We start from the raw sequence: 14,352 nt of genomic DNA on the forward strand, positions 1-14,352 counted from the left end.
GTAACTCGGTGGTACCTTACGGTACCAATAGTAAAACCTCCTTGGTACCACTGTATGAGTTCTATACATAATTAGTTGTACAAATAAATATATGCATACATGTATAGACAAATAAATAAAACTGTTTCAATTCAAGCCTCCGGCAAGTCTGACTAGATTGACTAATTTGTCTCGGCCTGTATCTTAGTTGTGATCTGCCAAGAGTCAGAGTTCACGCTGAACCCAGTAAACATCAGCTCAAACGGCGTCCATCAATCTTGGTTTAATGACCGCTTGGGTCCATTGATCGCGGTAGAATTTATGGCCGTACCAGAGACTGTATAATGTCCTTGGCCGTACATTTCAGTTGGCCCCACCTGGGTACGTCAGCGCGGCGAGGATCCCAGGTGCGCGGGGAAGATTTCTAATCCTGCGGAAAATCACTTCACCTAACCCGTATTAAAACCGTCTCAACCCCGGGGGGTGGAACGGTGAAACAATTATAAACCGTGCCGTACATTGTTTACACAGAACGCGACATTTGGAATTCCCACCACGCCTATACGTACTATACAGCCAGGGACGTTCGCTCGCGCTGCGGTTTCTCGCATGCACTTTCACCTTTCTGGGTCATTGGCCAATCAAGACAGTCGACGCTCGATACACCTTAGGCGGCGGTAATGGACGCATGGAAGCCCGCGAGTTTTGTCGGAGATTACCCGCCGCGTTCCTTAAGTATTAGGTCACCAATCGCGCCCCTTCTGAGATGGACGTCCTGAAGGACCGGATAATAGTCGCCAATGGGATTCCGCCGGGTCTGGACCCGGGCTTTATCTCTGACACGTTGAAAGCTTACTTTGAGAACCGACCTTTGTCTGGCGGTGGGCCGGTAAAGAGTGTAGAGCTCCAGCGAGAAGCGGGGAGACTGTTGGTTCACTTCAAGGACCAGGCAGTAAGTTCTTCTCATGTCTTTTCTTTTCAGCTCACGGTAGTAGTAAATGAAGTGTCTTCATTGTGCACGATTTGGAATGAGATTGTATTGCGTTACAGCCAGGATAGAATTTCGAATTGGCAAATACAGTTCAGGGGCTGTATTGATATCATCCAACGGTGCCCCAGACTTTAATACTGCTAAAGGTTGGATACTTTCCGACCAACCATTGCTATTAACGGAGTTGACGCAGTTTCACGTTAACGTCAGTTCCATCTTGCCAGACGTGGACCTACGTATGAAGTCACAACGATGACCTGTACTGTACGTAGGCGAGACGATGAGTATACCTTTAAGAATCCTAGGTGATAGATAAACATCGAGAGGAAACAATTGCGTCGGGCCTGGCTGTTTACAGTCTGATCAAACAGGTGGTTGATTCTCTGACTGTCTTTCTGACCAGATGTCCTTCCTCGTCTTTCACTGGTTCAGAAATATACAGTCGTTGCCAGGCCAAGGTCCTATAAAATGTCCTTGGCCATACCATACCACAGCGACGCACGCCGCACGGTATATTTCTCTCACTCGAGTAATCGGGTACCGTGGACGACGGGTGACGTAACATGCACATGCACGTTTATTTTACCGAAAGGTATGGAGCAAAGCCTTGACACAATTTTAAACACATTTCCACAGTGCATGTGAAATGCCTTCTTGTTTATCAAAAACACAGACTGCCTCATTACACGCGTGGCATTGACAAGGCTCTTAGTCATTGTCTGTGCTTCCCTTCAATTTGTTTTGCCCCGCCCCGTCCCACCTCGTTGTTCCCCTCCCATCCTGGATTCTACGAATAGTGTACCATTCGGATTGACAAGAATCTGAATACCAGCCAAGTAGAGACAACAACAGTACCGGATTGTGGAGTCAGTGTATTTTATGATGAACTGTATCTACACCTTTGCCATTGTTGCACGCACTGTCCATTGTCAATACGATGGTGGCCATGCGCAAAACACGCTACGTGCGGCATAAAAACGGTCCTTCTCTCGTTTTTGTGTAGATGAAGAAGCGGTACAGCCCACCTAGGCTGGCTATATTATATCAGATGACTGGGGGAATCCCTAAAGCCAACGGTTATTATGATAATCCCCTGCTTTTTGTTCAGAGTGTTTAGGTGTTTTTGACAAGGGGCCACGCAAGGACAATCAGTCACAATGGAATGACAAGGAGTCGGTGGTGTAAGGCTGACGTTACCAGTCTTGCATGCATGTCGATTTCATAGCCATGAGATCATTCCTTTCAAGGTCTGCCAAGACCGCCAAATCGGTGGAAGTGCGTGACGGAATATCTGGCTCTGGTCACCGTTTCAGATTTGGAGTGCGCTGACCCTTCAAGACGTTTTCGCGCACAGAATTCATCCTGGCACCGATGATAAAAAATAAGACTGCTACGGCAGACCTGGAAACTGCTGACAAGCCGACTGTGCCTTACCAAGTTGACTTTTGCTGTCTGGACTCTACATTATGATATAGCATTCCGTGGCACGAACTCTGACCTACATCGTGAGCAGGCCCATGTGTGTTGTTTATTTACGGATTCACAGGTAGTTGCCCGCCCCTATGAAACAACATTGGCTTAGCGCTTCCCAGGGGGTGACCTAGTTTAGAAACTGGGTAGTTTTCAACTCAAAGTTTTCCAGAGAGTGAGAGACGGTCTTTGGGACCGAAAAATTACGACTACAGTTATTTTCTTGTGTTAAGCAAAGTGGTCAAAATTAGATTGTGGTTTTGAAGCTCCTTATGATTTACACTGGGAGTGGGATGTGTGAGACTATTAAATCTCCCTTTGCTCGTGTTCCAGAGTAGTAATGTAAACTGTTTTTCATATAAAGGAGGGCAGTCGACCTTATCCCGGTAGAAACATTGTCTGGACAATGTCCCTTATCACCTTCTGTCAGTTAGACGTTAATTCTGCCTACAGCTAGTCGTGTTAGTATTCATATCGACACCGGTACCGCCGGGCCCGGCACAAGTTGACAGCCCAGTCTGGTCACTCTGCCCTTATTAGCATGTCACTTCGAGTTTGTTTGCATGGCTGTTGGTGAAAACTCAGCGACGACTCAGCAGTCTGTTTTCTGTCGCCCAGAGCGCACGTTTCCCCTGTTCTGACGACACGAGTGCACTGTGGTCGGTTGTTTACACCTTCAGGGTGGGGATGATACTTGCCATAGCCGATGTTTAGTCAACTGTTGGGAGGTAAGCTTGTCGGAGTGTAAAACCTTTGTGTGTTCTTCATAATAATTATAACTTGTAGGCGGAGATCAAACGACTCTACACTGTCAGGGCCCAGCCTTGGTATTTTCTAGATTAACGTAGCTGAATTAATAAGGACATCGATATTCAGACGACCTTTGTTTTTGGCGGTTTCCATTAAGAAGCCATTGTGTGAAGACAGAAAGACTTGGAGTAGAAGTGACGTGTTTACCTTTCCCATCATGCCCTACCCCTCCCCATTGTACAGGGTCACAGTGTCTCAATCTATACAGGATAATAAGTGGTTTCATTGTCTGTATGTACATAATAGTGATTTTGAAATGGCCACTGCCCGTAACGTTGGCTATACATGTAGTCAGCGATAACTAAAGCGGCGATGTTAATGCATATCGTACTTACAAATGGGCAATAAGACATTACATACAAATGCTACTAAGTATGCCAGCAATGTTCCCTTTGAAATACCTACATAGATAGTGATCTACAGGTAAATATTGCTGGGATAGAACTCTTCTTGGTTGCCCCATTTTTCTTGCAGTTTGAAAGACACAACAGTCAGAAACATAATCTTCTCTCCCAATATCTGCTTGAAGCAACACAGACCATCATGTTATATTAACATTTATGAAGAATTATCTGAGTATGCAGTGGCAAGTTCAATGTACTGCACAATACATAATGTAGCCCATATCATATACACACTCACTTGTGTAGGTCAGTTTGTTTTCTGTGGTCATGAGCATATTCTGTTTATGCACTCCATACACACTGTACACACTCTATACACACACACACACATGGCCAAGCATTTCTTAAGGGGGAGGGGCATTTTATCCATTCTGTTGGTGTAGCCAGTGCCCTATGGCTGCTGTTGGGGTCAGACCAGTTTACTGTACAACTGGAAACAACATCACTACTTTGAATTCAATGTCAGCTTTGCCCTTGGCAACTTGTTTGTGACCATCCAGGGTGGTGTGGAGTGCATACTGAAAGACTGACCAGTGGTGAACACAGCACAAATTTCTTCCAGGAAGCTATTCAGGCATCTTAAGGAAAGCTCTAGACGATTCACATAAAATCTGTACCTCTCTTGCTAAACACTGGTGTTCCGGTGATATATTTAAGATTGCCATGTTTATATATAGTTGATTACACAAAATTGTTTGTGCCACAGATGATCATGAGTCATCTAGGCGAAGGTGTGTTCCTTTGTCCGTGATGTCTGTCTAACTGCATTCACGTCAGGTGATTCAAACTTCTGTCCACCTCCTCCCTTCCGGTCTCGTCCCTCCTTTATTTAAAAGAAAAATGCCAACTATCTGTCAGTGTGGACCACATTGCTGGTTTCAGGTATCTTGTAGACAACACATACTACCCGCATAATGTAACCAAAGCACATAATAACGTGCAGACAACAAGCGATCCAACCTGGCCAGACGTACCCCCAGGCTTACCTGTGACTATTGTGGTCTTTATGTTAAACAGAGAGAAGGCCTCCTATCCAGGTGTTTTTCTCAGGCTCCCAATTCTCTCTGTAAGATTATGTCTACCCCAGTAGGACAAATACTATGAACTAAAGGTAGGCATCAGTGATTCTTATTTTAATGTCTCTAGTCTTTATGACTACCTTAACTGTTGTAGCAAACATGTAATTACCTGTTTTTGTATTCACATGGAGTAATGGTTGTCAATCATTTACTCGGGTAACTTTCACACCACAAAAATCCTTCATGGACATTGCAAAGTCCTTGTAGCTCTTCAATTGATAGTACTGTAAACGCAGAAATTATCACTCTGTTTTTGTTTTGGCAGTGACCTCTTACCACAAAGTCATAACACTGCGAATATGTGTTTTATAGTTCTATTGCACTATAGAATTGTTTCAACCACGAACTAAAAACAGCTCAAAAACCTCCTGTTCCCTTCTACCATGAAATAAAACCACTGCAAAGGTAAATGCATTTACAGTAATGCATGTTTATCAAGACATTGTTGTTTGTATTTTAGGTGTGTAAAATTTTATTTCAGTCTGTCAGACCACCTGTTAATGTGGATACATTCAGCTTCTGTGGATCTGTATTTGTGTACATTTCACATCTTGTCACTTGAGTTTTATGAGGTCAACTCAGCCATATCTTAAGTACTTGAGCATGAGGAATTAGTTCAGTCACCTTCTCTATTCAGGCGTAGATCCCCGTAAACATTCAGGAAATATTTGCGGCCCTACAGCCTGTCCAAAGGTCACCTCCAGATAAACATACCAATGTCAGGTTGTGAAAGGTTACGGTAGAACACACGGATTAGAAATTCAACCCCAATCCCTCTACTTGGTAGAACATACAAGGTCTGTCATTTAAAACTGAAACATTTTCTTATCTTGAATAAATCATGAGCCCCAGGGTGTACTTAAGTCAGGTGTGGGAGGTTTTTGTTGGCAAACCAGCCAGGCACTATAAAAATAACAGATGAATAAAAGGCAGGTATTATCTGTCCTCCTTTTTACAAAGAATATGGGATGAAGATGATTAGGTTTAACATTTCAAAGCAAGGCTAAATAAGAGAGAGTCAGAAACCTCATACAGTTGAGTAAATCTGAGTTCCCACCTTTCACACTTCAATGCCACCTATTCATAACATCTAGTTTGCTCGTAAAATAGATCCCTTACAAAGTGATCTGGTAACAAAACATTCATTTGGGGTGTCACACTGATTACAAGGTTGGTCCTGTGGTGGGCTTCACATTTCCCTCTCTCCCCTCTGTGTTATTAGCTGCAGCCAATGTTCTGAGTAGGAGAAAGCACAGGGTGTACCTGGACAAGAAGAAGGCAGTGGTGTGTACGACCCTGACTGTAACACCGTTGGAACAGCCTATCATGAACCAATCCCTTCTCTCATCAAATTCCAAAGCAGGAACTGAAAGAAATGGAGAAAAGGTCAGATTTTCCAGTATCAAAACCATGTAATGACAAACCTGAATAGAATGAATACATTGAAGCTAGGGCTACATATGCTGAAGACATTAATTTAGCATGCATATGGCCTCATATAGAATCAAAGGATCTAATTCTTTAGATTGTAACAATGATCTAAACATCTAACATTATGCCATTATGAAAATGATTTCACTGCTGTGTACATCATGTTAGTTCAATAAATCCAATAATTCCTTTTTACAGATTTACTAAGTCTTGCATAATTTACAGACCGTGAACACCAGTGATTCAAAATCACCTGGAGCTGGAACTTCCTACCCCAGAACATCTTCTAAATGTCTGGCCAGCAACCACCCAGAAGTTAACGGAGAAAGAGAAAATAAAGCATCTTCCACCATGCCTTCCTTTGTGCCTGGGGGAAGTTCCAGTGGTACGTATTGACTGGTGTAACAGTTGGTGTTTTGTAGTAAGCAGGGAAACTTTGATATGTTGAATACTTGACGAATATGTGACTTTGCTTTGTGCGTGTGACTTTCCTTTGCAAGTTGATCATTTGCTTTACTGAAGATAAGTGCTTTGGAAAATGCTCTAATGATGATACTGTGGGTTTATTAATTTTAGCTGAGACTTAATATGTTAGAAGGGGAAATGTTTTTTTTGTGTGTGTTTGTTCACAGTTTAAACAATTTTGTAGTAAAGCAGAAATAAAGAACACGTTTGCAGTGTCATGATTTTATAGCAAGCCGTCACTGCAAAAATAAAACCACCATGACTATTTCAACATTATTTTACAGTAATAAGTAATTCATTATCTTGATTTGGTTTACAATTATCTCAAATTAAGTACATGTACCATGCACTGTAACCATCTAATTCATGTACTTAATGTCAGCAACATCGATATCTTTGTCTTCAGACGAGACTGACGAGGAGGTCCAAGGTATCATAGAGGTCGACAACATCAGCCCCAAAACATCTGATGACACACTGCAGCTGTACTTTGAGAACAAAAGAAGGTCAGGGGGAGGGGAGATTCTCAAGTTTGAAAGGAAAGGGGACACTGCACTCATCGCTTTTGAAAATGAAGGAGGTAGGTTTTTATTGAAAACTATTTGTCAAAGTATGATTAGTACGATGGGGCAATAATAAGATCTTCCTTAAGGCTGGTGTCATCTTATCTTAGATCTTGCTAAATTTGACTTGTCGTGTGAACCAGAATTAAGCAGTGCTCAAAACCCCTAGGGCTAATACACACCCTGCCACTTCAAATTAATGTAACTGTAAAAACAACTTTGATGTGACAACTTAAGATTACTTCATGTCACGTTATCAAGGTAGTAAAAAATTACTCCGTAACACTTCATTATGAGGTAGAAACTTTAATTTCAATGATTGGGAAAGATCAAACAACAGTTAAAACCAATTAGAAACTCTTCTTCCAGGCTGTTGACTTTCGTAACACATGAATGCTTGACTAAACACACGACAATGCATGCATTTGTCTGTACCATTGCTTGACTGAATTCTTCATATGAAATTTATTCTGTAAAAACAACTTGTTAGCATCCTTCATTAAATGTATTGTAATGTTGATCAGAGAACTACATAAATTACATTCTTTAACTGTGCATCCGTTAGAGTCACAAAATATTACATGATGCTTGATTAGGAAAGGTTAAGTTTCATATCATCTCTCAACAGTTGTGAACAGTGTAATCGCTCGTGGTCCTCATGTGCTGGACGAATTTGTGCTGACGGTCAAGTCCGTGAGTCTGAAGCAGAAAGGGAAACATCGCAACCTCCCGCTGGACACGAACCGTGTCCTGCTGCGTGGGGTGAAGGACACCACAACTGAGGAGACCCTCCGTCTGTACGTGGAGAACCGGAGCGGCGCAGAGGAGGACATCATGTTCCTGTACGCTGAAGAATCCGGCGTGGTGCTGGTCACTTTCTTCGAACACATCGGTTTGTAACATCTACTAGCATAATTCTGCCAGGTCACATATATCCACCACCCTAGAAAAATGCATCATTCAAAACATGTCTCTATTAAAACGTCCCCCACTATAATGCACTCATGTATATCTAAACTCAGTGCATACCTGGCAGGCACTACATACCTGGCAGGCACTGCAATAGAGATCTCTCAGACATACTGAGTGCTTTTGAAAGTGGCTGATAAATGTAACAGAGCAAAGTAAAATGGTAATGGAGGTTACTTATGGGTTCCTTTTAGATTATATTCTAACTTCTTCTAACATCAAACTTCTAAAGAGATCTAAAATGTACAATGTGTAGTGCACCAGTCAAAATACAAGAGAAAGATATTTGGTTTGACCTTCCTCTGACTTACATGTTTTCTTGGCAGAGCACATGCAGGTTATAATTAAAATGTTGGTTTTCAGTTGGCTGAAAATCAGGACAGCATATCTACTGAGTGATCATCATTACCTTTTAGTGCACACCATGATCACGTAGCTATTTTGTAATAAAACAGACTGGAGTAAACGACAAATTCAGCCCTATGTGAATGTGTTCTGCAGAACTTGACCGTTTTGTTGGGAGATGCAGCCAGCGGCAGTTGGATGGTGCAGACGTCAGGGCTGAGAGGCTGCATGTTGCAGACAGCATCAAAGTTTCCAACCTGCCTGCAGACGTGTCCACTGATGCACTGACGCTTCACTTTGAGAACAAACGGCGAAGTGGCGGAGGATATGTTCTTGCAGTGGACCTTCTTCCTGTGGACAATTCAGCAATCATCCATTTTGAAGACCATTGTGGTTAGTTTCTGTGTAAAGCTCCTTTAAATAATTCTAATATGCTTGGTGGACAACACTTCAATAAAAGTATATTGTTAGCCACTGGGATAACGTTTTCTTCTTCAATCACCTGACCATAAGCACAATTACTGAATTTGATGATTTTTTTTCTAAATAACCACTAAGTTGGATCATGATTTTGGCAATGATTTTGGCTTTTCTGTCATGTTTGAATGTTGATGCATCTATCTGTTTGCTTTGCAGTTGTGGAAGCAGTAGTCAGCCAGGCCCACACATTGGACGGCATGCAGTTGAATGTAGATCGGTACTTCCCACATCTTGGCAGAGCAACAAAGGTTAAGGCTGTTACCTTGTCCATTCCTAAACCAGTAACCTGCCCTGTAGATGATCACGTGATGAGATTCGTCATGACCAACCAACAACACCAAGACTGCCTGAACGAAAGCTTGGAGAAGGAGCAGGCACGGCTGCAGTGGCCGGTGGAAGGGAACCTAGCACTCACGAAAATCATCTGTACAGCCTCGGAAGAGACCCAGTCCGCCACATCTGTCACACGGGACTGGGACTCCAAAGTCCACACAGCTTTGAAAACGTTCCTTTCAGCATTTGAGTTTCGCAAGGTTCTTGTCCAGGGGAGTCTGTGGAAGTCTGTGACATCACGAGTGGGCAACCTTCTACTCCCTCCCTCAGACAAGGTTGTAATTGAGGATGATCCAACCAACCATGCTTTGCTCATCTCTGGACTGTCCAAGGACGTGCTGGATGTGGAACGTAAAATCACAGAGGTGGTCAGACAGGTGGAGGAAGACACAAAGAATGGGAGGCGCGTCGTGACAGAGAAACTGGCGATGACTCCGGAAAGGATAAAGATCATGGTCATGGGGAATTTCTTCCAGTTACTGAGAGACTCTTTTCCCTCTTTGAAAGTAGCAGTGGATGCAAACAGCAATGAGATCACATTGAAGGGATTCGTCCATGACATTGACATTGTCAAAGTACAAATGTACGAAAAGCTTGAAAATCTTGTTCAACATTCCTACAAGCCCTCGCAGAATGTCCAACAGTTTCTACAAGATGCGAACGCTTCACAGTTTCTGCACAACTGCATCGGAAAGGATGGCTTGACAGCAGTCTATGCTGTCGAGAACAATGAGGTGATTGTGTCCGGAGTGTCTGAGACTGATGCTAAGAGGGCAGTAGAAGTTCTACAGAACACAGTTGTTGAACACAACATCCCAGTTGATGAGCCCAGTAAGAGTGCATTAGGTACAGCGGCATGGCAAGAGTTTGTTAAGGGTGTCCAAGACAACATGGTGGTCAGGATTCAAGAAGACGACCAAGGTGGGCTGGTGACGTTGAGACTGGTGGGAGCTGTCGAGTTTCTTCCTGAAGTTGTAGGTCAGGTCGAATCCTTTTTGCAGACAAATACAGTAGTGGACACTTTCCTCACAATGGAAAACGGACGTGCACGGTTTCTGAAAGAAAACTGCGTCAGTGAACTGCGAGACATTGAGAGAGATCTGAAGCAGATGTCTGTGAACATTTCCAGAGAAACAAGGGGAATTGACAGTGGGTTCTGCATCGAAGGTACAGAAGAAGGGGTGACAAAAGCAGTGGAGAAGCTCAAGGAGTTAGGAGAGGGCATCTTAAGTCGCCAGCTCCCAGTGGAGAAGCCGGGCATGCCTGCATACTTCACTGAAGGAGGAGGAAGGGAGTTCTTGTCTGTCGTTGAACATCTGCATCACTGCAAAATTGATGTGATAACACCCTTGGATGAGGCATTGTCAAAGAGCAATGTTGATTCACTGTCAAGTAGGGATTCCCCCATACCTAATGATGCAAGGAGAGGACTCACAAGTTCAGTTCCAGAATTGCAGATGCCGGTAGAAGAGATTTCCCACATTATCATGGACAATGGTACAAGGCTTGTCATCTGCAAGGGAGATATCACAAGGCACCCTGTCAATGTCATGATCACACCAGCCAGTGCAAAACTGGAGCTGCCTGGAGCCCTTGGGGAAGCCATTAGAATTCTAGGTATTACTAAATAAATATGATATCAATTTTTTTCACAACATGATGCTTTTATCTGTCAGACAGTCAGGTATTTCAGAACCTGTTACATTAGCGATCTGTGTATTAATCATGTTGAATGTAAACTTAGGTGGTGATCGCATCCAGCATGAGTGCAGGGAATACATCAGAAGTAACGGAGCTTTGTCAGAAGGACAGGTTGTGGAGACGTCCCCTGGGAACCTCCCCTGTAAACACATACTGCATGCTGTGGTGCCATGCTGGCCTCATTCCATGGACAAGGTCACTACAGAGGATGCCACATCGGTAAGTCCTGTTAGCCTGCACTATATAGTAGAGGGGATTCATTCCTCAAGCTACCGACATCTTGCACACGCAGTCGTCCCTCAGTAAGACATCTGGAGCCGCATAGTTCCCGTTTAGAACTTTTATTCAGCCTGTCACACGTCCTGGTAGCCTGCACTAGTTACTTCTGGGTACAAAAGTATTGTTTTGAGAGGCTGAGCTGTGTGTTTGTGTATCTGTCCAGAAGGAGTAGGTTGACAGAACATGGGTAGGAAACGATTGACAGGAGGTCAAAGGTCTCAGAATCTGGTCAGGAGGATGCAGGAACTATAGGTCAACAGGGCAGAATTCAGGAAGCCAGGGATTGCATACTTGCTGGAAGTCTGAAATCTCCAATTTATTACAGTTGTGCTTGTGGTTTCTCTTCAAGATCTGGTTTTGATCCTATCTTTCCATGAATTAATTCTTAACTAGGAGGAGACCCAGCTATTTGAACTGGTTCTCCATGCACTGGAGCTGTCAGAAGAGCTGAGACCACAAGTCGTTGCCTTACCGCCCATCGGAGCTGGGTCTTTCGGCTTCCCGACAGAAATCAGCGCCAGGGGCGTAACAGACGCAGCCGTCGAGTTCTGTCTTCAGAACAGCGACACGAGCATCAAGGAGATCAAGTTCATCAGTATCAACTCCTTAGAAGTAGCAGCGTTTCATAAGTCGTTGGTCGCCACGTTCGGCGACAGAGTGGAGATGATTCCCACCACAAAGAAAGCAGCAACAGCCAAACAGGAGGAGCCAAAGAAGTCATCAGGACCCCCAAAGACAGCTACAAGGAAGAAGAAGCAGATTGTGGAAGAAGATCTCGACTTGCCAGATGTGACAGCAGGTGCCCTGACAACTCCTCAGGGCCTGAAGATTACACTGGTTAAAGGGAGCATCGCTAAGCAAATGGTAACTCAAAGACACTCTAGACTGAATGATCAGTTTTAACACTATTGTCTAAATACAGAATGATGTTTCTTTGATATTTTGTGAATAACATTTTGTATTGCATAAAATGTTTGATATAGAGACTGGAAGAAATAAAATATATAGAGAGGAGAGCTCCCAAAACATAAAGGTGGCTTGGAAAGTTGCCATAGATTATCATCACCACTCTTTTGTTTTCCAGGTTAACGTAATCGTCAACACAACACAGCCTGGTCTGAATCTGAATTCAGGCTCGGTGTCTAAAAGTGTCCTGAAGGTTGCTGGTCCCCAGCTGCAGTCTCTGTGTTACCGAGCAAACACCCATACAGGGGACGTGCCCACAGGAGAAGTCATCATCACCGACCCGGCAAAGCTACCCTGCAAACAGGTCTACCATGCTGTATGCACACGCTATGATCGACTCACGGGGGGTGGAATTGAGGTATGTTCAACCATACTTTAATTGCAGCCTATTTTGCTTCAGGTGAAACACACTTCAAGATCACAAGACTGATGAATGAACTGTTAAGTTGTGAAACTCTCTTTCAAAAGACGTTGTGACAATCAGACACTTCCAACATACATTTACTTTCCATATATCCAGGATTTGAAAACTATCCTCTGGAGGTGTCTTGAAGAAGCAGAGAAGTCCAAGATGGAGTCCATTGCCTTTCCAGCCATTGGGACCGGCTCCTTGGACTTCCCTCGTGACCTGGTGGCAAAGGTCATGTTTGCAGAGGTTCTGGAATTCAGCAAGGAAAACCTTGACTCTGGGGTCAAAGACATTCGTTTTGTGGTGTACAGCATGGACCATGCTACAGTCCAGGTAAAGGAACCACATGTCAATCATTTTCAAAAGTGTTTTCTTTTTCAATAATTGCATGTTTCCTTCTCTTGCTTTTATAGAAAAAAAGAAGGCAAATTTACTCTCATTTGACCATTTCCAAAATCATATCCAGTTGCTTCAGTAACTTTTTTTGGGGCAAAATTTTTTTTCTTGTTTGCCAGTTTGAACTGCCTATAGCTATTTGTGTCCTGTTGGTACTACTTATTCAAGCACATTATGATTCTTCTTGATGCAATGTACAAAATCTTGGTGATAACAATAACTGAGTGGTTGTCTGTATGAAGCCTGAGCGATGTACCATTTTTCTGCAGGCCTTCGAGACAGAGCTGGAGCGTCAGGGTGGCACCCTACAGTCAGGCTCAGAAGGTTCCCTCACCCCCGACAGGGACCTGTCAGCATCACCCAAACCATTCTCCAGCGTTCCACACAAACTGCACCCAGAGGAAGGTAGTACAACATTGTCAGTCTTTTGGGGCTGCGTTCAATGCAGAATGTAGTTATTACAATGCAAATGATAACAATAGTTGTCGGCTGCAGTTGTTGATATGTGTGTGCAACACACATTTTTCAGATATAACGTTACATGACTGTACATGTTGCTTGTTATCTGACACTGTTAAGAATCGTGGTCTATATCTTGATAAATTGTGATCATTATCTCATCTGAAAAGTTTCACAAATCATTGATAAACGTTTTCTGTCTAGAAAGTTTGCTGGATCAAGGGGACACCTATTCCCAACTCTGACCCTAACCTCAACCCTAACCCTAACCTAAACAATAACACTAACAACAGAAATTTAGCTACAAGCATGTGATGGCAAAATGTGATACCAATGACAGCAATGCAGATTTGTATTGAAGACTCATTAAAAGCCTCACCGATTCTTTCTGGTTACAGCAGGTGTGTCCAGCGGTTCGTCCAGTCCACAACCGATGACAGACGAGGTTCAGATCGGACATGTTTGTCTCCATGTCCAGCATGGGAACATCGCCAAAGACAGGACAGATGCCATTGTGAACCCCACCAATGCAAAACTGGATTTCACCATGGGTAAGGAATCATTTATGTGACTGCTTGATGACTTGCATTAGATGCTGACACTTTGAATTCCTTATAGCATCTACTAACATCTTTGAGTTTCCTTGTGTTCTAGGTTCTGTGCCAAGAGCAATTCTCAATGCTGGTGGCCAGGCTGTATTGGCTGAGTGTCGCCAACTGGGTGAGTTGTCACAAGCCTTTTTTGTGGTTAAGTACTAGTATCTTATCTAAGGATCTAATATTTTCTGTGTCAGACAGAAAATTACATAAAAACTTAAAGTACC

The 14,352-nt window shown here is 43.3% G+C and overlaps 1 protein-coding gene across 6 annotated transcripts in view; it reads left to right on the forward strand.

Moving 5' to 3' along the window:
- The first annotated feature begins 611 nt into the window (after positions 1–611).
- The window catches only part of LOC109475477 (poly [ADP-ribose] polymerase 14-like), a 21,333-nt gene continuing 7,592 nt past the window's right edge, over positions 612–14,352 (forward strand). For 2 of the 6 annotated variants that reach the window (XM_019776095.1, XM_019776097.1), the window contains exons 1-12: positions 2,926–3,168; positions 5,956–6,119; positions 6,390–6,549; positions 7,036–7,209; positions 7,821–8,084; positions 8,663–8,899; positions 9,143–10,936; positions 11,064–11,239; positions 11,693–12,163; positions 12,384–12,623; positions 12,786–13,007; positions 13,340–13,475. In XM_019776095.1, the coding sequence (XP_019631654.1) occupies positions 3,147–3,168; positions 5,956–6,119; positions 6,390–6,549; positions 7,036–7,209; positions 7,821–8,084; positions 8,663–8,899; positions 9,143–10,936; positions 11,064–11,239; positions 11,693–12,163; positions 12,384–12,623; positions 12,786–13,007; positions 13,340–13,475 (4,060 nt within the window). In that variant the 5' untranslated portion in view covers positions 2,926–3,146. Of the gene's footprint in view, positions 932–2,386; positions 2,517–2,925; positions 3,169–5,955; positions 6,120–6,389; positions 6,550–7,035; positions 7,210–7,820; positions 8,085–8,662; positions 8,900–9,142; positions 10,937–11,063; positions 11,240–11,692; positions 12,164–12,383; positions 12,624–12,785; positions 13,008–13,339; positions 13,476–13,927; positions 14,081–14,183; positions 14,250–14,352 lie in introns of those variants that run through there. The other 4 variants (XM_019776096.1, XM_019776098.1, XM_019776099.1 and 1 more) reach the window with 4 other exon arrangements.

This window comes from Branchiostoma belcheri, unplaced genomic scaffold (assembly GCF_001625305.1).
Source record: "Branchiostoma belcheri isolate BF01 breed outbred unplaced genomic scaffold, Haploidv18h27 scaffold34, whole genome shotgun sequence".
Classification (NCBI taxonomy): domain Eukaryota; kingdom Metazoa; phylum Chordata; class Leptocardii; order Amphioxiformes; family Branchiostomatidae; genus Branchiostoma; species Branchiostoma belcheri.